The sequence below is a fragment of the Bos mutus genome, chromosome 21 (assembly GCF_027580195.1).
Source record: "Bos mutus isolate GX-2022 chromosome 21, NWIPB_WYAK_1.1, whole genome shotgun sequence".
NCBI lineage: Eukaryota > Metazoa > Chordata > Mammalia > Artiodactyla > Bovidae > Bos > Bos mutus.
In genome coordinates this window covers 29,765,837-29,789,359 of record NC_091637.1, presented here as the reverse complement: position 1 = coordinate 29,789,359, position 23,523 = coordinate 29,765,837, and the positions used below count along the sequence as shown (strand labels likewise).

Below are 23,523 nucleotides of genomic sequence, written 5' to 3'. Positions count from 1 at the left end.
CCTCAGCCCCGCGTCCCCTGGACTCTCGGCGGCCGGAAGTTCCCGGGTCCGCCCAGCCGACGCGGGCGCGGGCGCCAGACGGGCCGGGCAGCGCCTCCCGAGGCCAGGCCGCCCCCTGGCGGGCCCGGGGCGCGCGGCAGCCGGGAGCCGGGCGCCCGCACTCTCCCGGCCGCGGGGCGGAGCCGCCGCGCTCCGGGTCCGCTTCCCCGCCTCCCAGGCCCCCGCCCCGCCCCCTCCGGTGGGCTGCGGGGCGCGGCGCGGCGCGGCGGGGCGGGGCGGCGGGCGGGTCCGGTGGCCGTCGAAAGCTGCCCGCCGCGGGGCTGGCGAGGGCCGCGGGCGCGGGGCTCCGGCGGCCGCGGATGGGAGGCGGCACCCGGGCGGGCGAGCGACGCCGCCGCGGCCACCATGGGGAACAAGCAGACCATCTTCACGGAAGAGCAGCTGGACAACTACCAGGTGAGTCCGGCCGCCCCCGGATCCCGAAGCGGCGCCCTTGGTCTCCCTCCCTTCTTTTTCCCGTCGTTTGCCGAGGCCTCCCGGAAACCGATTTACCAGGTTCAGACCTTGCTCTGCCTTCAGCTCGACGCGTGACCTTGGGCCGGTGACTTCTCCAAGCCTCAGTTTCCCCACTCAAGGTATGAGAGAGCTTTCCAGTTAGAAGATTCTCGCAGGCGTGTCTCTTTCTGCTCCCCTTTCCTCTCTCTCATTCAGACTTCTTGCTCTTGGCCCCAGTCTGGACCCAGACCCCTTCCCAACCACTCATCCCAGAGCCCACATTGGCGCTGAGATGGAGTCCTTAAACATGGGCTGGAGGGAGGACTCTCCCACCCCTCAAAACCCGGGAAGCCGCCGAGGAGAGTGACTCTGTCAGCAGAAATGAGCTGGGTTGGAAGTGAAGCGCCTCAGTACCCAAATACGATTCTGGGTTGGGGATGTCTTGTTACCTATTGGGGTCTTTCCCTCTGGCCCCAGCATGGAAATAATTGCACAAGAAGTCAAGCCAGGTACCAGTCTTATATGGTCACCTCTCCGAGCTCCCTTAGGCCCCAGCAACCACCCCTTTAGACCCCTCCTAGGTCCCTCTGCTTCCAGAGTTGGGGAGCTGTCCAGATCATATCCCAGTGCCCTCCCACCTATGTGCAAACTTTTCTGTGGTTGCAGGATGGAGCACAAACTCCTGACTTGCCCAGAACCCTGGCCAGCCTGCTGAGGCTCTTTTGCTGCCCTGCGCACTGCAGCCACAGCAGAGCTATCCTCCTTCTCTGACACACTGGGCTCTTTCCTGCTTCTTTTTTGCACATTCTCTGGGATGCTGCTCCTCAGTCTTCAGATGATCTCGCTTATCCTCCCAGGCCCAACTCTGATGCTTCTTTCCAGGCTCTGCCAGGAGAGGGGCCTAGACAGTATTGTAGCCTATGTGAAGCATGACTGGGGAGATGAACACCAGCAGGGTCTCCATGACTGCCCCTTGCCTTCGTGAACATTTCAGAATCAAGCTTGAAGTATGGGTCCTCTGATGTGGGCACCCCTTTTGCTCCTGGAAGCGCTGGTTGTCAATAACAGTACTTTCTCAGCTCCACGTGAGGTCCTGAGAAGGAGTGGGGGGCGCCACATTGGTGGAATGCCTTCGGTGTACCTAGAGCTGCAATGAATGCTCTCTATGCATCAAGTCATTTGATCATCACTGAGAGCAGGATTATTAGCCCTGTTTTATAGGAGAGTAAACAAAGGCTGAGGAGCCATTCAGTCAGTACCCTGCGCAGTCAAAGTTCACACAAGAATTTGACTTGTGAATTCAAGGCTCAGTCCTTCACTGGGGCCGGGGGCTGTGTGTACTCTTTGTCCTTAAGGCCCTCGCTGTCTGCAGAAACAGACCGTCACCTGCAAAGAGGCAGGCGGTGAGTGTGCTCTAGGGGAGCGCCCTAGGGGGCAGTGGGAGGGAGGGAAGGGGAGCTTTGCTTAGAATGGTAGGTCTGGAAATAAGACAGCACGTGCACAGACCCTTGAAAGATCAGTTGGATTTTGCTCATCAGGGCCGGAAGAGGCCTTCCAGGCCCAGGGGACCGCTTGGGTAAAGACCTGCAGGTGGGGCTAAGCAAGCAGGTAGGCCAGGCTCAGAAGAGTCCCCTCATGGGGGTGGGGAACCTGGGTTCCCACTCAGTCCAGCCTGGCATTGAGTTACCCTTCGGAGTCAGGATCAGTGCTGGGTTCTGATCCTTTGCCAGAGGCTGAGCTCGGTGGGAAAAGTGAGAGCTGTGAAACCCGAGAGCCCCGCGTCTCCCTCTCTGAGACTCTCCAACCGGCCAGGGCCAGCCAGGGCCGCTGGGGGTGACCCCGAGTAACAGCCATCCCTCCCCAACTGATCCCCAGCATTTCCTGCCCTCTTCCCCAGTCCTGACCCCCAAAGTTCAGGTGTCTCCCTAGACCACCTCTCTGCCTTCCAGATCCAACCCCCTACCCTGACTCCTCAAACCGCCAAGGGCCCACTGCCTTCCCCAGGACCCTCCACTGCTCCTCCAGCTTGTCTGACACTTTGCTCTGCTGTGGCCCATGTTTTCAGTCAAGAACAAGTCCTGTGACTCAGCCTCTTTGGGGGCTCACCTGGGGACCCCCTCCTCCATCTCCACAGCCGGAAAGGGGCCAAGCCTCTCAGTTTCAGGTGAACTGAAGATGTAATTTCCATCCACACGCTGCTACCACAATCCCTCAGGTTCTTACTCCATTCCCTTCCCTCCTTCTCATTTTCTTTCAGCAGACACAGCATGCATCCCCATTGTAAAGCAAGTTTTTCTTTAAAAAAGAATTCCTGGGCCCAGAGTTGCACTGTACACATATTATCCAACCCTCTACTGCTGTGGGAGGCCCTAGGGAGCTGTCCATCTCTCGGTTGTGCATGCCTGGAGCAGAAATGCAGGGTCAAGGATGTGCTGGATCTTTCTAAAACATGGGTGTGACCCTCTCCTCCCCCTGGAATTCCGCAGTGTCTTGGGATAATAGCATAAGCAGAGTGCAGAGCAGAGCTTACCCCGGCCTAGTCTGGGATCAGCCGGCCTCCAGACTCATTCTTCACCCCTCCCCTAGCACCCCAAGTTCCAGGCACACCGAAGGGCTTCTAGCCAAGCATGGCTTCACCTCTGGCCTTGTTCTCCTGGTGCCCTCCCCTCGCTTCTTCAGCAGCCCGGTATGACCCATCTTTCTGTCCATGCTAGGCCTCACCCTCCTGAGACAGGCTCCCTGATGCCTTCCCCCTAGTCCTTCTTGTGGCCACAGAATGGTTTATACCCAGTTATCAGTGTTTACTCTCCACCCCATTTCCTGTGTGTCCTCCGCTCAAGTACAGAAAAGGCAGTGGAGAACATTGAATGAATGGATGTTTGGACGAATACTTGTTAAAGCATAGCTCTAAGGAAGGGAAGGAACTCCAGCGATTCTGAGGTCCTGGCTTGAAGTCATGGAGGGGCTATAGTTCTGTACACTTTAGTAAGCCACTGTCCTCTGGGTCTCAGTGTCTGCAGCTCTCAAACAGGAATGATACTAGCTCTGCTGTGCTCATAACAAGGGTTTTTGTGGGGATTAGTTGAGCTGTGTGGTGGTCGGCTGGGTGGTGCCCAGGCTTGCACTGGCAGAGCCCTATGGAGAACCCACTCCAGCTGGGACTGGCTGTGGTTTGGCTCGGGACCACTGGCGTAGGTAGACCAGCAGGGAGGCTACCTGGACAAAGTACTCCTGAGTTGAGCTCTGGAACATGGAAAGGATTTGGGTAAGCTGGACAAGGTGGAGAAGGCAGTCCAGATTGGGAGAGCAGCGTGAATAGAGGCTTGGAGGAGGAACTCCAGCCTTAACTGTCCTAACATTTGCACTTCTACTATGAAAGCCCGGCCTGCCCTGCCTTCTGCTGCCAGAGTCATAAGGGCCCAGCTCACCTGAATTACACCCCTCCATCCCTCACTACTACCCTTTGTGACCCTAACCTGAGCTGGAACTCTTCCCTGAAGACCCATCCCTGTGAACTGGCAGGGGCCAAGCAGTGACATTTGTTCTCAGTGGAGTATAAGGAAGAGGTCCTGCAGAGCTAACCCCCTGGGTAGCTGAGCAGATGGAGGTGGGCAGGGTTTTTGTTTTGTCTTCAGGATGAGAGCAGACAGAGCTGTGGGCTCTGAAGGGATGCCTTTGGGACATGGGACACTGGATGGAGTGTCCAAAATGGGGAGGGAAGCCCCATAAACTGTGGCCTGTATCCTGCACCTTAGCTTCTTTGCTTCTCTCACTGCCCCTTTCAGAGAGGCAGTATCCCATTTTACAGACGCAGACACTGAGGTTCCAAAAGGAGACTGATTTGCCTAAGGATCCAAAGCAAGATGAGAAGTTGAATCTGACTATTAACCCTTTTCCGCTGCCAGACTGCTCAGAGCCTTGAGAAGCTTTTAAGGCACCTGCTGTGTTCCTCCTCCATGAGCTGCCTCCCTGGGGTGAGTTCCAGGGAAGTCAGTCAACAGACGGAAGAGCAAAATATAACTCCGTGAGCAGGTTCATGGCAGCTTTAATGGTAATGGTAAAAACCTAGAAATGGCCGTGTCTAAATGTTCAGAAAGAGGAGAAAGGTTAGATGAGGCAGGGCCGATGCCTTCAGTGAGATATTCCCCAGCCAGTGAATTGCTAATGTAACTGCTGTGGAAGGAAGGTTTATGTGGAAAAGTCTGGTCATTCATCCCCTCGTCTGTATTGCGCATGCACCGTGTATCGTATGGGAATACACAGCGGAAGCAGGAGATGGAGAGGTGGGTGTCGGACTGGCCTGGGTGGCCTGCGGCTCTGTTTCCTGTCAGCGGGCAGTGGTCAAGAAGCACATATGCCTGAGTTCCAGCCCAGCCCTTGGTCTGTGTGTGCGACTTAGGGCAAGCTCTTCAACTTTGCTGAACTTCAGTTTTCCCATCTACAGAATGGGAAGGCAATGCCTTGCTCCCCGCCCCATGCATGCAAGTGATGAGAATGAAACAAAACTGGACATTCAGAGCGCCTACTGACCAGCCCGTGATAATCACGGACTGGTTGTGGTGTGGTTCTCAGCTGCACGTTGCAGTCACCTGATGACTTTGAAAACTGCTGGTGCCCGGATCCACCCTCAGGGACTCTGTCATAATCTGGGGTCTGTTGGTGGTGATGGGAGAGGACGCAGGGAGTTAAGCAGTCCCCAAGTGATTCTGCTCTAGAGCAGAGGCCCTCACACTTTAGCAAGCATCAGCATCATGAGAAGAAACTTTTCTAAATGCAGATTTCTGGGCCCCACCCTCCCAAAGTTGCTGATTGTAGGTCTGGAGAGAAGCCCAAGAATATAAATTTCCACTAAGTCCCCAGGTGATGGTGATGTTGCTGGTCCAGGAACCACATCTTGAGGACCATTGATGTGGACAGATGGAAGTAGTTGCAGTAAGGGACTAGGGTCATGTGAGAAGCTTTCCCATCTGTTGCCAATAAAACTCACACATCAAGACCCAGATACTTCCTTTCCAACCCAGGGGATTGGAGAGAGGAGAAAAGAGAGGGGAGGGGAGGGGAAGAGAAGATAGGCAGGGGAAGAGAGAGCAGAAGCCGGCCTCTTCCACATTCATCCCTGACACCCCCACCATGCTGATTGGAAGCACTCCAACCCTTCTCGCTGGGCAGCTTCAGGCCGTAGAAGCAGCCGTGGGGCTGAGAGAAGTCTGTACTTGGAAGACCCAGCTGGGCGGCCTTTGCTGCCTGCTTCAGGTTTCTGGGGTCTCCTGAAATATCAGCCCACGTGGTTTCCATCCTGTCTGAGTCTTAGGCCTGTGGGGCAGGGAATTCTCTGCCCACGTAGGGTGCAGAGGGGATACTGCTTCCCTAGCCTGAGCCTCTTCTAGACCCTACAGAGGAGCCATCGCTGAAAGCAAAGCCTTACCTCCCCGGCAGAAGCTCCTGTGTTTCTCAAAAGGGCCAGGCAGCGTGAGGGTCCTTAGTGTAACTCATGCAGAACAGCAAGTGGCTCAGGACAGACTAGTGGGGCCTGGAAATTACCACCAAGCCTCCCTTTTTGGCTCTCCTTCAGGTGCCACTGGAAACCCCAGATGTGCTCCTGTGGGCCTGCTTCCTTGGGTCCTTCTCAACGTGCTGTATAGTTGCCCCTGGGCTCCAGGCCTTACCCGGTGCAAGCCCGGCTGTCTGCACACCTGGGCTGTGGCCATGAGCCCCTCATCAGAGCCAGCTGTGGTCAGCTTGCCCAGGAGGCCCCCCGGCTCTGGGCTCCCTCATGCTCCAACAACAGGCCAAGGCAGAGGAGCCAGACGGCAGGGGATAAGCACAAAAGCCCTTCATGGTTGGGCGTTTTATGAAGTGCTAGATCCTTTTCCCCTCCATACTTCCCACCAGGCCTGGCATAGTAGCGGTCATCACCAGGCTGGCTGAGCTGTGGACGGAGGCGTGACTGGGGGTCAGGTTATCCAGACAAAGACAGAACCCCCAAGAAGAGTTTACAATCTGAGTGACCTCTGGACCGAGTCCTGCCCCCACCCTGAGTCATGCCTACCTGGGGGACCCCATGCCTACCTGGGGAAGCCTCCACCCCAGCCTCCGTCCAGATGCTGCCAGCTCCCCCCTGCCCACCATCCTCCTCCCCCACAGGCCAGCCTCTCCACTGCCTTCTCTAGCCCCATCTGTTCCTGTGGCTACAGATGCAGTTAGATGCTGGGGCTTCCCCAGTCTGTGTGCCTGAAACTCTCAGCCTCTGAGCAGGGGGCTGCTGCCCACGGCCACTCAGGACACACACCACCCACTGCTCGCGGCACCATCCTCGGAGGCTGCCACGTGGATGTTGGCCCTGCAGCTGGGCAGTGCGATGCCCTGTCGGTCCTCACTCCTGTTTGGTCTCCTGAGCGTCTCCCAGCCACTCCCCTCTCCCGCAGGGTATCCCCCAGCCCCTCAAATCAATGGCATCCACCTTGGAACTCTCCATCGGCTCGCCCACCCAAATGCCCTCCCCCATGTGTGCCTCCCAGCCCCGCATGCTGGACACTCAGCTCCCTGGCTCAGGTCAGAAGTTTCAGGAGGCGGTTGGTGGCCCCACGAGACTGCTCCCCTCAATGGGCCCAGGCAGCAGGGCTGGTGGCTGTGCCTGTGCGGCTCTGAGCGAGGAAGGAAGGAGCCCAAGGCCCATATAGCCGACTGTATGCGTGTTTTCCTTCCACAGGACTGCACCTTCTTCAATAAGAAGGACATCCTCAAGTAAGTGTGGCTCTTGTTCACCTCTCTAGGGGTAGGGGTGGGGCCGGCCACCCTGGGGGTGGGGGGTGCAGGGTGGTGGGGTGTGCAGGGGCCGCCCAAGCTGGAGATAAGCTTTTCCGCCTCCATCAGCAGCCTAGTGTGGGCTGCTGTATGAACTCAGGAACTGGCCCACATCCTTCTGCCAGGAATCGAACGTCTGCCGAGTGCGTGCCAGGCTCCATGGTGGGTGGTTTCAGGAACATTTTCATTTAATCCTCACTGTGCCCTTGTAACAGGAGAATCCTTTTATCCTCACTTTACAGATGGGGCTGAGCAGCTTGGCTAAAGTCGCCCAGCCAGGGACTGAAGACCTGGCCTCTGACTCTAGGCTGCTCGCTATTTCACTGCCCCCCTGAAACCTATCTGACTAGGAGGTCCCTGTCATTAGACAGGGGTCCCTAAGAGCCCCCACGCTCAGGCTCTGATGTCCTTCCATTCCTGGGAGGTCCAGAAGTCAGGGGCATGGCAGGATGCCCTCACTGCCTTTGAGCTATCCACTGAGAATCTCTTTCCAGGACAGTCCCTTTCTTTGGGGGTGGGGTGGGCCTAGACAGGAGAGATGAAGGTTGTTGGCAGCCTCAGAGCTCCAGGACCAGATGGAGGGCAGGACTCATAGAATGCCAGGAAACCTGGTCCCACAGGCCTTACCGGGCCCCCCTGCCTGGACTGTTAGGTGGCACTAAAAGCCAGCATGGTCTCAGGACCGCTTTCCCTGGAGGTCAATGGGCAGGCTGGGCTCGATCCTGTCTACACTACCCAAGGGAGATGTGGTCTATCATTGCCATGACCATTCTGCCCAGACAGTGTCCCTTGTCCCTTCCTTTGCCCAGGCTGCTTTTCCAGCTTGTACCCTGGGTAGGTGAGGACACCCACTCCTACCACCTCGGAGAGACAGGGTCAGGGGAAAAACCTGCAGCCCTTGGCATCAACAGAAACCTGGGCTCCACTTCGCAGCTCTGGCCTCAGACCAGCGTGGAGCCTTGCTGAGCCTCTGATTCTTTTGTAAAATGGAGGTAATGATACCTCTCCTCATAGCATGGCTGAGAGGAGGAATGCCAGGGTATGTTTTTTGATAACGAAATTTGGTCTGTAGCTTGAATGATGTGTGGGTTGGGGTTCCCATCTGGACAGATGGTCCTCAGAACTGTCACACACAGTGGTCACCCCAGCCCTTCCAGTGGCACCTCTTACCAATGACAGTTCTTGGCACAGATCCTCATTTAAGCCTCACCACATTAATCCTATGTTGCAGGGAGCTCCCACCATCCTCACCCCCACCTCTGTAGATGCCAGGCCCAGGTTGCTTGTCCTGTGAGGCCCACCACCATTTTTGTTCGGGCAACAAAAGCTTGTCCCTAGGCCTTTGCACAGGCTGCCCTGCTGTGTTCCTGCACATCCTTCAGGACCCACTCCAGAGTCATCTGCTCTGTGAGCTCCCAGCTATCTTCCCCCCAAATGCTTTTGCAAGTCTCTTAGCGGGCTCTGTGGGCTCATGGCTCCGGTCCCATTTCCCCCTAGACTTGCAGTCATTCAGGATACAGGCTCCTCATGCCTGGCATTGGGCACGGCACCAGGAAGCACTTGAAGAATGTGTGGATGAAGGATAGGTAGGGTTGGCCAAGGGGAGAACATTCCAGGCTAGGAGCAGTGGGGTCAAGGGCACAGACCTGCTACCTTCCCCATCCACAGGGGTCTCACTGAGAGTAGCAGGGTTGCCGGGGGGAAGAGGGTGGTTGACAGGCCAGGCCAGGAATTGGATTCAACCTGATAGGCTTTTGTGTGGGGACCCTGATCTCTTGGCAGATGATCAGTCCCAGGCAGGTAGGTGGTCTGAGCAGGGGTAGGGGGTCTCCTGGCTCCCTACAGCCCTGGCCCACCCAGCTCTGCATCCTTCTATACCAGCCTCTGTAGTTCAACCCAGGCCCGGGATCCACAAAGTGGGGAAAGGACCCTTTCTGGTAGCTGGACACCCTCGCTGAGTCCCCCGCTGTCTGCTCGTTCTGATTCCTTCCGGCCTCACTTCTGTGTTAGCACTCTTGGGGGACCAGACCTGGTGCTTTTTCTGCAAAGTTTGGTCGAGTAGGGTGGAGGAGTGGTGAAGCCCTGGGAGCAGGACCCCTGTCATCTGGTCCCCACTGTGTGGCACCTGCTGTGTCTCAGTTGCCACCTCTGCGGCGTGGGGATGAGAGTGCCCCCGGCCCTGTTTTTCCATGGGCCCCAGTGGCTGGGAAGGCAGGGGTGACAGCGTCGTTCAGCATAACACAGGCTGCTTAGAGTTTTGTCGCCTACCCGTCCACCCTCAGGAAGGGCGGTAAGGCCAGGCAGCGTGTGGGATTACTTGTCCAGGCGTGGCCACGATGGCTCAATTCCAGTTTCAGTCCCCTGACTTTTCTTCAGCCTTCTCTCTCAGCCCCGGCAAGAGCCAGTGTGACTGACCACCCCTGCCAGGCGCGTCCTGTCCACGCTGTTCACATCTCAGGTCCAGGTGGGACGACTGAGGGCCCGAGCCCAGAGAGGGCGCGGAGAGGCCCTGGCCGGCAACACCAAGCCAGGCCAGCGGCAGAGCCAGGCCCAGGGCCCTCCAAGCAGCCTGTGTTACGCTGAACTACGCTGTCGCCCTGCCCTCCCAGCCACTGGGGCCCATGGAAAAACAGGGCCGGGGGCACTCTCATCCCCACGCCGCAGAGGTGGCAACTGAGACACAGCAGGTGCCACACAGTGGGGACCAGATCACAGGCGTCCTGCTCCCAGGGCTTCAGGGGCCTTCCAGGGCTGTATCCCCACCCCTACCTGGATGGGTTTCTGGGTGAGCTGCACCCTGAGTAGCGACCAGATGGTGAGGAGGAAACGTGAGCGGCAGGTTCTTCTTTGCAGCTCGGGACCAAGCTCTCTGGCAGCCTCGGGTCAGTGATACCGAGTCTCAGATACCCATTGGGGAATTCTCACCTCCCCCACTCCTCCCTACTCACATACACAACACCCCCTGACTCCAGAGTGGATCCAGTTGCTCCCCGGGGCACAGCTGTTCCACCCCGATGCTGAGCCTGACTGGGCAGCCCCACCTTCAGCCACCTTCTTTGCCTTGGGGGCTCCCCCAGCCTCGTTAGCCTGTGCTCCTGAGCACGGAGACCCAGCTGGCACCTGGGGTGCTTGCCTATGGGTTACTTCATCTTCTGTTGTATTTTCTCAACAATTTAAAAACTCTGCATAATTTATTTTAATTACTTTTAATTTTTACTTCACCTGTGCTATGAGATGATGGTAGAAAATTAGAAAATAAAGCCGATCATGAGAGAACAAAAGATTATCTGCAGTCCTGCCGCCCAGGAACAGCAGCTATTAGCGTTTTGATGTATTTGACCTTTAGGTACATAGTGTGCAGGTAGTTTCCCTTTGTGTGTGTGTTTATTGGAAATTTTGATCAGGTTGTTCTGTAATCTGCTTTAAATTTCTTTTCCTTTTAGGCGACTTGTGAAGATAGATAAGATTTAAAAAATGATCTCACCACCTCTTCAGTTCATTTAGTTGGACATACAGGTTTGCAAAGTTTCACTGTTACAATTAGCACCATAGGGAACATTCTTGGGACACCTTGACGTGTAACCCACACTGCTGGGATTATTTCCTTAGGGTACATTTCTAAGAGATTTCTGGATCAAAAGATGTGGACGTTTTTCAGGCTTTTGATTTTTATTTCTAATCGCTCTCTAGCAGCCATGCCTGAGTCCCCATTTCCCTGCTTCCTCAATCACACTCGCTGTTATGTCTTTCTTGTCTTCTGTCCCCAAATCATTTACTGAATATCCCAAGGGTCTCAAACTTTGTTGCCTGCCTGGGCCAACATGCACTGCAATGAAATGAACCTGTGTACCCTGCTGGGAATGTTTTAGGACCAGGATCTGCAGAAAAGCTCTTCCTAAGCCCCAGCTGGTTGTGACCTTGGGGAAATCAAGCCACAGTGTGATCAGGGAATCAAGGTTTGTCATGTAAGTTTAATTTGTAAGTGTTATCAACTAAATTTTAAAACATTACATGAAAGCTAGTCATGAGTGTGGAGCACCAACCCATCTGTGACTTTGAGAAGAATTCATCTTCTCCTCACTAATTTCAAATGCTGTTTGTCATGGACTAATCTCATTTATACTGTATTTGGGTTGCCTCTTCTATGCCAGTGTCTGTTCCATACGGTTTTATTTATTGTAGCTTTAAGCAGTTTTCATATCCAATGGGGCAAATATCTGCCCAATTACTCTTTTTTCAAGGTCTCCCCACAACTCTTCTACATTTATTCTTCTGAACAGACTTTTGAATCAGGCTGACAAGTTCTCAAATATTTTGCAGATTTCAATTAAGACTGTATTCATTTTATAGGAATATGAAGAGAAGATTGCCATCCTTATAAGCCTTTCCAATCAGGAATGTTATCTAACTCCTTAACGATTTTACATCCTTTGGTAAAGTTCCATGGTTTTCTTTGTACGCATTTCATATTATTTTATGTGTAGTTGTTTTGAGTTTTTTGGGGGATTGTATTGTGAATCAGATCTTTTTTATATAGTATTTTTGCATAGGTGAATACTGATAAGAAAACTATTGCATAGAAGAGCTATTGAGCTCTTTCTCATTCACATAGTTTTTAAACTGGTTATTCTTGGTTTTCCAGCAAATAATAATTTGCCTCCTCCTCTCTAAAGTTTAAGCACACTATTTTATTTTGCTGACTAATTACATTGACTGGCACGCATGGGGGAAATGTTATATAATCATGGTGATCCTGGTGGTGGTGTTTATTTACTAAGTCACATCTGACTCTTTCACGACCCCATGGACTGTAGCCCGCCAGGCTACTGTATCGGATTTCCCAGGCAAGGATACTGGAGTGGGTTGCCATTTCCTTCTCCAGGAGGTCTTCCTGACCCAAGGATTGAACCTGTGTCTCCTGCATTGCAGGTAGATTCTTTACTGCTGAGCCACCAGGGAGGCCCCAGTGGTGATGGTTAGGAACCCCACTTACATGGGAATGTTTACTTTGTCATTTAAGTTTAATGTTGGGTGTTGATTTGAGATAGAGAGTATCCTTTTGTTTATGTTTGACTAAGGATTTTTAAAGGTTTTTTTTTGGTTATGCCACGTGGCTTGTGGGATCTTGGTTCCCTGACCAGGGATTGAACCTGGGCCCTCAGCACTAAAAGCACTGAGTCCTACCTATTGGACTAGCAGGGAAGTCCCAAGGATTTTAATTTTTTTATTGATGAAAATTAATATGTACCTTAAAATACTTTTTATTAATACTCTAAAAAATTGAAGCAGTTCACAAGTATGTGAAGTGGTAAGTGAAAGTTGGCCTCCCTCTTATCACTTTGCTCCTGCCCCACAGGGACCATCCATGTAAACATGTGGTATATGCTCTTCAGATATTTTTCTGTGTCCATACAGTTGTCTCATCATAAATGCAGCCATGAAGTTGATTGAAATATTTGTTTGCTGCCTACTAATGCAATTTGTAGTCACAGATTTCTAAACATTGACCCTGCCTGGCATTCCTGGAATAGGTCCTGCTTGGTCCCAATGTATTATTCTTTCACATGCTGTTGGACCTGATTTACTAATGTTATTTCATAAGACTGTTGCATCTGTATGTGTAAGGGTCATACAGCATTATTAACTTCTTAAAACAAACTGGGAGGCCTTTGCTTTTGTGCCTCACGCTCTGGACCCGTTCAAGTAGCAGAGATATCAAGCATAGGTATCATTTCTACTCCTGGGACTTAGGAGGGGACTGATACATACATCTTGAATTCAGTAGTGCCCTTTATTGGGAGGGTGGGTGATAGGAATGCAGTTCTGAGACAGTTTTGAAGTTTCTTCCACAGTGATTCACCTTTACAAATTCTCCTTGAATTTTCTTAAAAAAAAAAAAAAAAAAAAAAATCCAGTATTCCAGTCATGGAATCAGAACAGATCCATGTCCCAGGGCAGCCTTCGCACCCCAGAAGACACCTCCTCAACTCCACCAGTACCTGGAGACCTTCTCCCAAATCCCCCCTTTCCAGGTAGCCCCTGACATGGCAGGCAGTGTGCTAATAGCTATCTGTTGAGGCAAGGTGGTTTTACTAATGCCATCCTTTTTAATCCTCCCAGGCGTGAGGAGGGTAGCACAATCCCCGTCTTAGTGATTCGGAAGTCTGTTCTCCAGGGGGTTAACCTGCTTGCCCAAGGCCGCGCAGCTAATGAGAGGATTAGACAGGGCTCCAGCCTCAGTCTGACTTCACACTCCTGCTGCAGCCACCCCACGTAATTCTGGAGGTGTAAGCCAACCCCCAGAAACACCCCAACAACACATCCCAAATGCCCGGGTCAGATGGGAAATGTGATGGTCCTCTTGAAAGCATATGAAACTAGACACATAAATGGTGATACAGAGCCCTGGTTCCATGTTTGGGGACAGTATAAAATAGGGCCAATTTTTCCTTGATGCCAAAAGTGAGAGCAAAGAAGGTACCCAGCCAGCAATTGGCTATGTAGTACTGTACTGTAGTAACTTTATAATACTTTTCACACAAATAATACATACAGAAAATAAGACATTTTTAATCTTACAGCACCTTGAAAAGTACAGTAGCATGGTACAATAGCTGGCATGCAGGGGCTGGCATCGAGCAAACAGGTAAGAAGAGTCACTGACTGGAGGAGAGAGAGGAGGTGGGAGATGGCAGAGCTGAAGGGTCATCAGCAATAGGAGATGGAGGGCAACCTGCAGCTTCACTCATGCCTGACGTTGATGGCACAGATGCCTTGTTCCTAGCTGATTCAGTTCTATCTACCCTCTTGGAAAACAATCCAGTGATGTCTGAGTAGTAGCTCTTTTTTTCTCATGACACGGAAGCACCGGATCGCGTTCTGAACAGCCGCCGCAACCTTGCTGGACTGTTCTGCATCGGGTCCTGTGCCTCAGCAGCCAACAGTGCCTCCTCAAATAAAGAAAATCCCCTTGCCATTTCCTGAGTCATGAATCTCTCCAGTTCTTCAGTTACTTCTTCCTTTTGTCTCTCTCTATCCTTCCTTTGGGCCTCCCTTCTGTCAGGCCTTCGTTAGTATCAGAATGAGTATTGTCGCAGAGCAAGGAGTTTAGTGAGGTCCATCCTCTTGCAGGCCTCGCTTGACACAGATTCTGCACTCGTGTACTCTATACGGTGCTGTACAGTAAAGGACGCAAACGCACAACCGCTTGTAGGGGACACACACGTGTGACAATACACAGCGGTCTCGTGAACTAACGTAGGTGATTGGACCTGGGAACACACGTTTGTGTCTTTAAAAGTTCGCAACTTGAAGGTTCGTGTGTTGGGGACTTACTGTAGAGCAGTGCACACAGGATTAGCCTAGAGCTGGGCACGGAGTGAGCACTTGCTGAATGGTGGCTGACATCGTGTGTGTGCGCTGGGCAAGCAGTTAGCTGCCCTGATGGAGAGGGCTCTGATGGAGAGGGCTGGGGAGCGGGGCCACAAGAGTTGGGTGGAACCTGACGGGGGACTGGGTGGATGCTGAAGGGCCTGCTAAGGATGGGCCTACGAGTGTGTCACTGGGTCAGGCCGCTTAGAAGAAGACCAACGTTGCTCTGGCTTTGGGGGTAGTGGGGCAGATGGGCCCCAGGAGATATGGGCCCCTTCAATCCAGGCCCCTGCAATCCTGGCCTCACCTTGGGCAGGTTACCTACCACGGCCCCCCAGTCAATGCCCCTGACACTTATCCCCTCGTCTGGCAGCAAACTGAGGGTCCACGCAACATGGAGGCAGGCTTGTGTTCCAGGGAGTCCTCAGCCAGGAGGGAGGATGGGAGGGAGCTGGGGACCCGACCCGTCAGTGGGGAGGGCCAGGCCCAGGGCAGTGGGCTCCATCCCAATAGCTCCCAGCTGGAGAGAGGCTGTGAGTGGCCCAGGCTCAGGGGCTTCCCGGGATGAGAGGGTTTCTGGAAGCTCTTGCAGAGACCCAGCAACCCTCAGGGCCTAGCTTGGGGGCAGTAGCAACCTGGGCCAGGTCTTCAGCAGGTCAGGAGTGGGGAGCAGTGGAAATGGTGTGGGGAGGGGGCGATAAGAGCTTCTGCTCTGGACTTCTGGTCCTGGGTTCCATAGTCGCTGAGACTTCTAGTGTGGCGGTAGACCAGTCACCCTTAACCTCTTCAGGCCTCAGTTTGCTGAGCTGTCAACTGTGGTCACAGTGTATCTGTCCACACAGTCATAGGAGAATAAAAGCGGTGACATGCCTGGCACATAGGCTCTTATGAGAGTCTAAAGAGGGAAAAATAAGGTAGGACTGTAGGCCCTTGAGGGAGGGGGCTGGGCATTGGCAGCAGCAGTGGTGGTGGGAACGCCAGGACCCTATCCGGGTATCAGCACAGGGTCTGGGCAGAACTTGCCTTCCCCACAGATGCCATACCCCATGGGAAGAGGAGATGGTCTCCCCAGGCTCCTGGCCAAAGTGGGTCTCCAGCATGGGAGGTAGGGGGCAGGCAGGGCAGCACTGGGCCTCTGAAGGCCCCTGGGCCTGCGTCCCCTCCAGCCCCTTCTCTGTGCTTCCCCTGCAGGCTCCATGCACGGTTCTATGAGCTGGCCCCCAACCTCGTCCCGATGGACTACAGGAAGAGCCCCATTGTCCACGTGCCCATGAGCCTCATCATCCAGATGCCGGAGCTCCGGGTACACGAGCGGCCGCTGCTGCCAGGCAGAGTGCGGGAGGAGCCAGAGGAGGCTGGGCAGGGGGGCTGGGGGAGTGTGTCGCTCCGGATGGCGGGGCAGCGGAGCCACCTAGACCTGAGTTGAACCCCCCTGCCGTGCCTCAGTTTCCTCACCTGCACTCTGAGGACGTGAGTCCCGTGTGTGGGACTCCATCGGGTGCTGTGACTGGTGCTGCCCCTGGTCCGCAGGCGGTTAGCCTGCACTCACCTGCTCACCCCTTTGTTAGGCGGCCCAGCTGCTGTCCTTGGCAGACCTTGTGTGTGTCTGCTTTTGAAGGTAACTTTCTTCCAGCCGCCTCCTTGCCTGGCTGTAGCCTCTCACAGCACAGTCATCCATCGCATCCCCTCTCAGACTTTTAATGTGCACAGGAATCACCTCGAGATCTTGTCAGAATCCCAGTCCAGGTTCAGTAGGTCTGGGTGGGGCCCAAGGATCTGTTTTTCTAACAAGCTTCCAGGTGAGGCTGATGCTGCTGGTCCTCAAACCATTTATATACTTGACCTAAGAGTTTCATTTCCCGAGTTCCTTACTTATTAATATAATACACAGAAAGTGCACTTTCATAGTAAGAAAGCATTTGGGTTTTTAGAGCATGTTGCTGTGGGTCTTTGCAAATAGCCCCTCTCCAGGTCTCATATGTGTGACTCTGGGGTCAGGGTATGCAGTTGGGGTCCACATGGCATCCACTTGGGGGCTGTATCGGGCTATGACTTAAGTCCTGAGGGATAGTAGGTCACAGGCTCAGCCCTGGACAAGCAGCCAGCCTGGTCTAGAGCGGGGGCTTGAGCCCAGGCTCAGAGGATCATTTGAGGGTAGGAGGCACTTGGGAGGAACCATGGGGTTGTCTCTAGTCCCCTCTGCTGGACTGGGCACAGAGTGGAGTGGCCCAGTGCTGGCCCAGCTGCGGGTAGAGGACTCCAGGAGAGATGGGCCCTGAGTGAGCTGGGATCAGAGGAGGGAATTGCTGGTATAATTTCTCACCTCCCTGTGGGCTGGCCTAGGAAAATTCATAGGAGTTGGGTGACTGCTGGCCTGGGATCTGAGTGATTCTCTGATCCTGGCCCAGTTATCCAACCCCCGGAGCCCCACTGCTGCCTCCCATGATCTTGGTCTGAGCTGAGAGCTGTAGTAGTAGGGAACAACCTTTATAGTCTCTTCCAAATTAGTCACTAAAGGGATATTGCCTCTAAGCTTAAATCACACATAATGGCCCATCTCTGGGAACCCTGCCTCCCAGGTAGTGAGCATTAAGCTAAAATATCTGTGTTTAGCTCACAGGTAACATCCTGACCAGGCCCACCTGTGAATGACTGCAGGGAGGAAGGAATTAACGCCTCCTCTCTGGACTTCCCTGGTGGCTTAGACGGTAAAGCGTCTGCCTACAATGCGGGAGACCTGGATTTGATCCCTGGGTTGGGAAGATCCCCTGGAGAAGGAAATGGCAACCCACTCCAGTACTCTTGCTTGGAAAATCCCATGGACGGAGGAGCCTGGTAGGCTACAGTCCACAGGGTTGCAGAGAGTCGGACACGACTGAGCAACTTCATTTCACTCACTCTGGAGGCTGATGGGAACCAGGAAATGTTTCACTTTACTCCCGCTTTAGTGTGGAAGTAGCCTGAATTCTAACTCGGGCAAGATGGTTCTTTGGGATACAAGTCCACCATCTTCTCAGTTTGCTGCTTTTATGAATAAAGTTGCTAGCCCTTGCCCCAGCAACTTGTCTGTTGATACACTGGCCTTTTGTGCTGTGATCAGTATGAGTCTGGATTCGGGAACATTGTCTTCTCTTGCATGTCAAGGCAGGAGCCTCCATGTACTCCCTGGGTAATGGGACTAAGCCCTGCTCCTGCTGGAAGAGGCGATGCCTCCAGTGGGCACACTGGGCTCTGCTGAGCTCCCCCTGCTCATCCAAACAATATAACAGAACGTGACACCTGTAGAGCTCTCACTAGTGCTGGGCCTTGTTGCTGCTGTTGTTCAGTTGCCCAGTCGTGTGTGACTCACTGTGATGCCATGGACTGCAGCATGCCAGGCCTCCCTGTCCCTCACCATCTCCCAGAGTTTGCCCAAGTTCATGTTCATTGCATCGGTGATGCTGTCCAGCCATCTCATCCTCTGACACCCTCTTCTCTTTCTGCCCTCAATCTTTCCCAGCATCAGGGATGTTTCTAATGAGTCATCTGTTTGCATCAGATGACCGAAATACTGGAGCTTCAGCACCAGTCCTTCCAGTGAATATTCAGGATTGATCTCCCTTGATTGACTGCTTTTATCTCCTTGCTTTCCAGGGGACTTTCAGGAGTCTTCTCCAGCACCACAGTTCAAAGGCATCAATTCTTTGGCATTTTGCCTTCATTACGGTCCAGCTCTCACAACAGTACAACTGGGAAGACCATAGCCTTGACTATCCAGACCTTTGTTGGCAGAGTAATGTCTCTGCTTTTCAACACCCTGTCTAGCTTTGTCATTGCTTTCCTGCCAAGAAGCAGCTGTCTTCTGATTTCATGGCTGCAGTCACCATCTGCAGTTATTTTGAAACCCAAGAAGAGGAAATCTGTCACTGATTCCACCTTTCCCCCTTCTATTTGCCGTGCAGCATTGGGGCCAGATGCCATATCTTAGTTTTTTTCATATTTAGCCTTTCACTCTCCTCCTTCACCCTCATCAAGAGGCCCTTTAGTTCCTCTTTGCTTTGTGCCATTATAGCGGTATCATCTGCCTATCTGAGGTTGTTTTTGTTTCTTCCGCCTGTCTTGATTCCAGCCTGTAAACTCATCCAGCCTGGCATTTCTCATGATGTGCCGGACCTTGTACCAACACCTTATTTTTAACTCATTTAACCCTCTCGCAACCCAATTAAGTAGGTGTGATTATTATTCCCATTTTACAGATGGGGAAACTGAGGCCCAGAGGGGTTAGGTCACAGAGGCATAACAGATGGGCTCCAGGGTCCTGCCAGTGAACCTGCACCCATGGTGACTACTGTGGTTGTTTTCTTCAGGAGAATCCCTTCAAGGAAAGGATCGTGGAAGCTTTCTCTGAAGATGGTGAGGGGAACCTCACCTTCAATGACTTTGTTGACATGTTTTCTGTGCTCTGTGAGTCAGCTCCCCGCGAGCTCAAGGCCAGCTACGCCTTCAAGATCTACGGTAACCCGGGCCTGGAGCAGGGGCTGTGACGCTGTGTGTGGTGGGGTTCCATAGGCCAGCTGGTTGTTGCTGGTTCCCACCCTGGGGACACTGGGGCACCAAGAACACTTTGAAGAGTGCTTGTCCAGTGCGGTGGCCAGAGGGGACAACTCGTACACGAGCGATACCCGTAGGGTCCTGAGATCAGAGGAGGGAGAGTGGGCAGTTAGCCTGAGGTGAGTTCACACGTGCTGACCTCTCAGCAGGGCCTGGAGTTCGTTCACAGGAGAATGCGGGCAGGCACACCCAGGAGAGGGAGCAGCCTATGAAGAGCTCAGGGAAGCACACAGCACAGGGCTTGGGGAGCTGACGGGGAGACGACCGTGGTGGGATGAGCACAGTGGAAGTCTGGAGAGGTCATTGTGACTGGCCTTCTGAGGAGCCAGCCAAGGAGCTTGGGGGTCACTGTGGGGCTTCAGGTGAGGCCAGGCAGCCCTGTGTTCTCGAAAGATCTCTTAGCATCCTGGAGGTGTGAATTGGAAGAGCTAGACTGGCAGAGGCTAGGGTTCTGGAGAGGAGGCCTCTGCAAGTGGTGAGGCTGGGCTGAGAGGTAGGCTCCTTGGTCCTCAGACCCTGACTCCAGCAACTGCTGAAAGAGATAGGGTGACCTCATTTCACCCCAGCCCAGCTCAGCCCAGGACCCATTGTCCTAGTGGCCACCAGAGGGCGCCAAGCACCCACGAAGCCCTTGGTTTCTGCTCCAGAGGACTGGGACTGGGGTCAAACCCTCAGACAGTGCTCAGATGGGAACTCTGAGGCCCAAGGAGGGGTTGGAACCCGTCCTGGAAAAGAGAACCCACGGACAAACCTCCTGTCCCCCGCATCTTTGATCAGCCAGGAGATCCCAAGGCAGTGGGGTCCACTGGGCTGTTTTTTCATTTTCTAGTTTTCCTGTTTATTTCAGGGAACTTTCGTCTACATACATCTCTGCACCCACATTGTATTTGCACAGCAGAGGCATGGTATCCACCTTGTCTACTCTCCACAAACTACACCCACAAGCTTCAAGGAAAAAACTTAACAGATTCCACCCATCGTCCCCTTAATGCTGGACCCCAGGACATTGCTCCTGGGAAAGGCTATCGTCTGCCAGAGAGGGGAAGTGCAGGGCACACAGCCAGGCAGACATGGGAACAGGTGAAGGGAGAACCAGGGCTCCCCAACTGCCCTGGATGGGAGTGTGGAATGGAGAAAGGCAACTGGGACCTGGGGTTTGGTGCTGGGGGGACCTGGGGCCTGACCTCTAGCAAGGATCACCCCCTCCCTTGACCTTAGTTTCCTCATATAGAATGGGCAGGGGGTTCCCCTTCTTGCCAACCCTACAGAGAGGCACCACCAGAGGGCAGAGAAGTATCCTTTCTTGTGCCTGCCCCAGGGCCCCTTCATAGGCCAGTGTGGGGATGTGCCATGGAGGGTGCCCAGACAAGAGCTTGGGCTCTGGGGTCCAACACTGAGCGGGGATGTGACCTCAAGTGATTTGTCCTTTCCGAGCCTGTTTCTTCATCTGTATCATGGGGGTTCCAATTGTACCCACTGAAAAGGCTTGTGGTGAAAATTAAATGAGATGGAGCCTGAAGTGCTTACATGAGCATTGTGCTCTTCATCACTAGCACTGATGGTAGGGTTTGGCCAGTTGGCAAGAGGAGCCCTTATGTCTAGGAAGCGCTGCCCCCTACCCTGGCCTCGGCCGCCAACCAACCAGGAGGAGGCGTTTGAGCTAAAACTTGATGGAGTCTGCTACACAGATACATGGGAAGTGCCCTCCAGGTAGAAGAAACAGCACAGGTGAAGAAAGAGTTGATAGTTGGGTTGCAAAGCAGTCAGAAGGGTGTTCACGTTCCCTCTATGAGCCTGCGTGGCTCGGTCCTCTGGACATGTTGCTGGGCTGTGGGTAGCAGTAGTGCCTTTTGCCAAGGATTAGAATCAAATTGTTCCCTGCTCTTTGAAGCCAGGCGTGGGGCTTTTCTCTGAGGGCCTTCTGAGTCTCCTGACCTCCTTGTCTGGCTAGAGGCCAGAGGCAACATGGTGCAGTTTAGAAAATGTGGGTCTTAGCATCAACCAGGCCCTGGTCAGCATCCCAGCTTCCCCTCCAAGCAGACGTCTGACCTTGATTCAGTCACTTGGCCTGTCTGGGCCTTGGTTTCTTTAGCTCTAGAGAGAACACGAAGTCCACTGTGGGGCAAAGCTAGGAGGGCCATTTGGCCTGGGTCTCATGTTCCCAGGAAGCCTCAGATTTGGACATTCCAAGTGTCTCAGGCTAAGTCTGTGCTTGCCGTCATGCTGGGGGTTTGTGCAGATGGTGAATGTGGGTTTGTTGAACGTGGTGTCCAGAGGTGCCTTGTGGGTGAGTCCCCCTTGGTCCCGGTCGGCTGAAGACCAGGATCCAGCATCCCCAGAGGGTGCATGGGGAGGTGTCTGGTGTGAGAGTGGAGATAAACCCACCCGCTCCCTGCAGACTTCAACACAGACAACTTCATCTGCAAGGAGGACCTGCAGCTGACGCTGGCCCGGCTCACCAAGTCGGAGCTGGACGAGGACGAAGTGGTACTGGTGTGTGACAAGGTCATCGAGGAGGCCGATCTCGACGGTGACGGCAAGCTGGGCTTTGCAGACTTTGAGGACATGATTGCCAAGGCCCCGGACTTCCTCAGGTGCGGCTCCAAGGGGCTGGCTTGGGTGGGGTGGGCCTTAATAGGGGCCGCAGCTGGAAGACCCCACGAGGCTAAGGGCCCTCGATGCTCCTAGAGCGGTGGTGCCGCAGGCCCCGTGCGGCCCAGGAGGCAGGCCAGGCTCCAGGCCCGGCTGCCCTCAGCGTGTGCCTGGTGAGCCCACTGTCCCCAGCAGGGCCAGACTCTCGGGGGAAGGGTAAGACCTGGGGGCCCTTTGGTTGGGTGGGGTTGGACACGAAGGCACGGCTGGCCCTCCAGGCCTTCACGTGGATTATTCATGAACTCTGCGTCCTCCTGGAGGGACTGTCCAGGGTTGGACATGGGGCCTGGTTGGCTTTCTGCAAGGACCTTTACCCACCCAGTCCAGAGCTGCTCACCCCCTCTTGGTCTTTCCTTCTTTCCAGCACTTTCCACATCCGGATCTGAGGACAGTGACCAGAAGCCGACCATCCGGCCCGGTCCCCGCACGAGTGTGACCTCCAAGCTCCCCAGGAGCGGAGCCGTGGCCTCTGGGGTTTACACCCACGAACACTTCTTTGGCCCTTTCAGCAAAAAAAAAAGAAAAAAACCTTAACCAGGGAAGGGGGGATGTGAGGAGCACGGCCCTTCCTAGTCCCCCTGTGGGCCCTCCCCAGGCCCTCCCTCTGTTCCCCCACCTTCCCTACTCCCATCAGAAATGGCCCCAGTGGGAGGGGGAAGGAGGAACCCCTAACAGGGCTGGGGTACAGACTTGTCCAAGTGCTGGGCAGGCACCCGGCTTGCCCAGGGCAAATGGAAAAACAGAGGACAAGGTTTAACAAGCTATGCAATCTTTCTCTAGAGCCCACAGCTGGGCTGCACCCCGGGCCCGCCTGTTTCTTCTCCCCAGCCCTTCCCAGTGTGAAGCTGTGGGAACCATGGGTGCAAGGACTCGGCCCCTGTCCCGGTCCGGAGCACCACCCCATCCGCCCTCCCCAACGACGTGGAATCCTCAGTGGTGTGTGCTGTCCACAGATTTGTGAACTCCTGATAGTAAAACACTTTCATGTTCTCTGTGTCTGCCGAGGTTAGGAAAGGTTTGTTGATCCCTTTTCTCCTTGAAATCTCCCCATGAGCACCTCACCTCTTGAGGTTAAGTGCTGCCTTCCCAGCTTCGGCACCAACTTTATTTCAGTACTTGTGTCCTTGGGAGGAGACATATCTGTGCCCCAGATCCTAGGGAGCTCCGCGAAGAGCCGATGTTGGGTGAAAAATCATCTCCACGTCCCTCATAGTGAGAACCATTCCAGTGAACATTTGTATCAGGCATGGGCCTAGGTCCATGGTGACCAGTTATATAGGGATGGCCGGTGGGCGCCCACTGGCTGGCTCCAGAAACCGCCCAGCAGTGCCCAGGCTGAGCCCAGGCAGCCAGCCAGGTTTGGGCCTGCGTTAGGAGGGGTCTGAGAGCCACCCCTAAAGGCCATCACTGGCTGGAGGCAGAGCATAGATGAGGGCGACCTGGTCATATAGGGAGGCCAGCAAGCACCCACTGGCTGACTCCAGAAACTGCCCAGCAGTGCCCAGGCTGACTGACTGTGCAGCCTCAGGCAGGTTGCTGCTCCTCTCTGGGTCTCTGTCCCTCCCTGCCCCCCACCCCGCCCACTCATCTGCAGCAAAAGGGTCAGATCAG

General features: G+C 54.1%; 1 protein-coding gene across 10 annotated transcripts; it reads left to right on the top strand.

Annotated features, from left to right (window-relative positions):
* The first annotated feature begins 211 nt into the window (after positions 1-211).
* On the top strand, positions 212-22,908 carry CIB2 (calcium and integrin binding family member 2). 10 transcript variants are annotated; one of them, XM_070358503.1, is made up of 8 exons: positions 4,353-4,469; positions 7,205-7,239; positions 10,743-10,815; positions 11,169-11,264; positions 15,862-16,003; positions 19,017-19,164; positions 21,659-21,854; positions 22,277-22,908. In XM_070358503.1, coding segments are annotated over exons 4-8 (510 nt in total). In that variant the 5' UTR covers positions 4,353-4,469; positions 7,205-7,239; positions 10,743-10,815; positions 11,169-11,262; the 3' UTR covers positions 22,299-22,908. The 10 variants fall into 10 exon arrangements, with proteins under 10 accessions (XP_070214601.1, XP_070214608.1, XP_005906668.1 ...); XM_070358505.1 differs by lacking the exon at positions 11,169-11,264; XM_070358508.1 differs by lacking the exon at positions 11,169-11,264 and having other exon boundaries at positions 4,363-4,469; positions 15,862-15,973.
* Positions 22,909-23,523: the final 615 nt, after the last annotated feature.

Coding starts and splice junctions, on each gene's coding strand:
- CIB2 (XM_070358500.1), top strand. CDS start 406: ATGGGGAACAAGCAGACCATCTTCACGGAAGAGCAGCTGGACAACTAC. Junction 19,165..21,658: donor CTACGCCTTCAAGATCTACG/GTAACCCGGGCC, acceptor CGCTCCCTGCAG/ACTTCAACACAGACAACTTC. Junction 21,855..22,276: donor AAGGCCCCGGACTTCCTCAG/GTGCGGCTCCAA, acceptor CCTTCTTTCCAG/CACTTTCCACATCCGGATCT.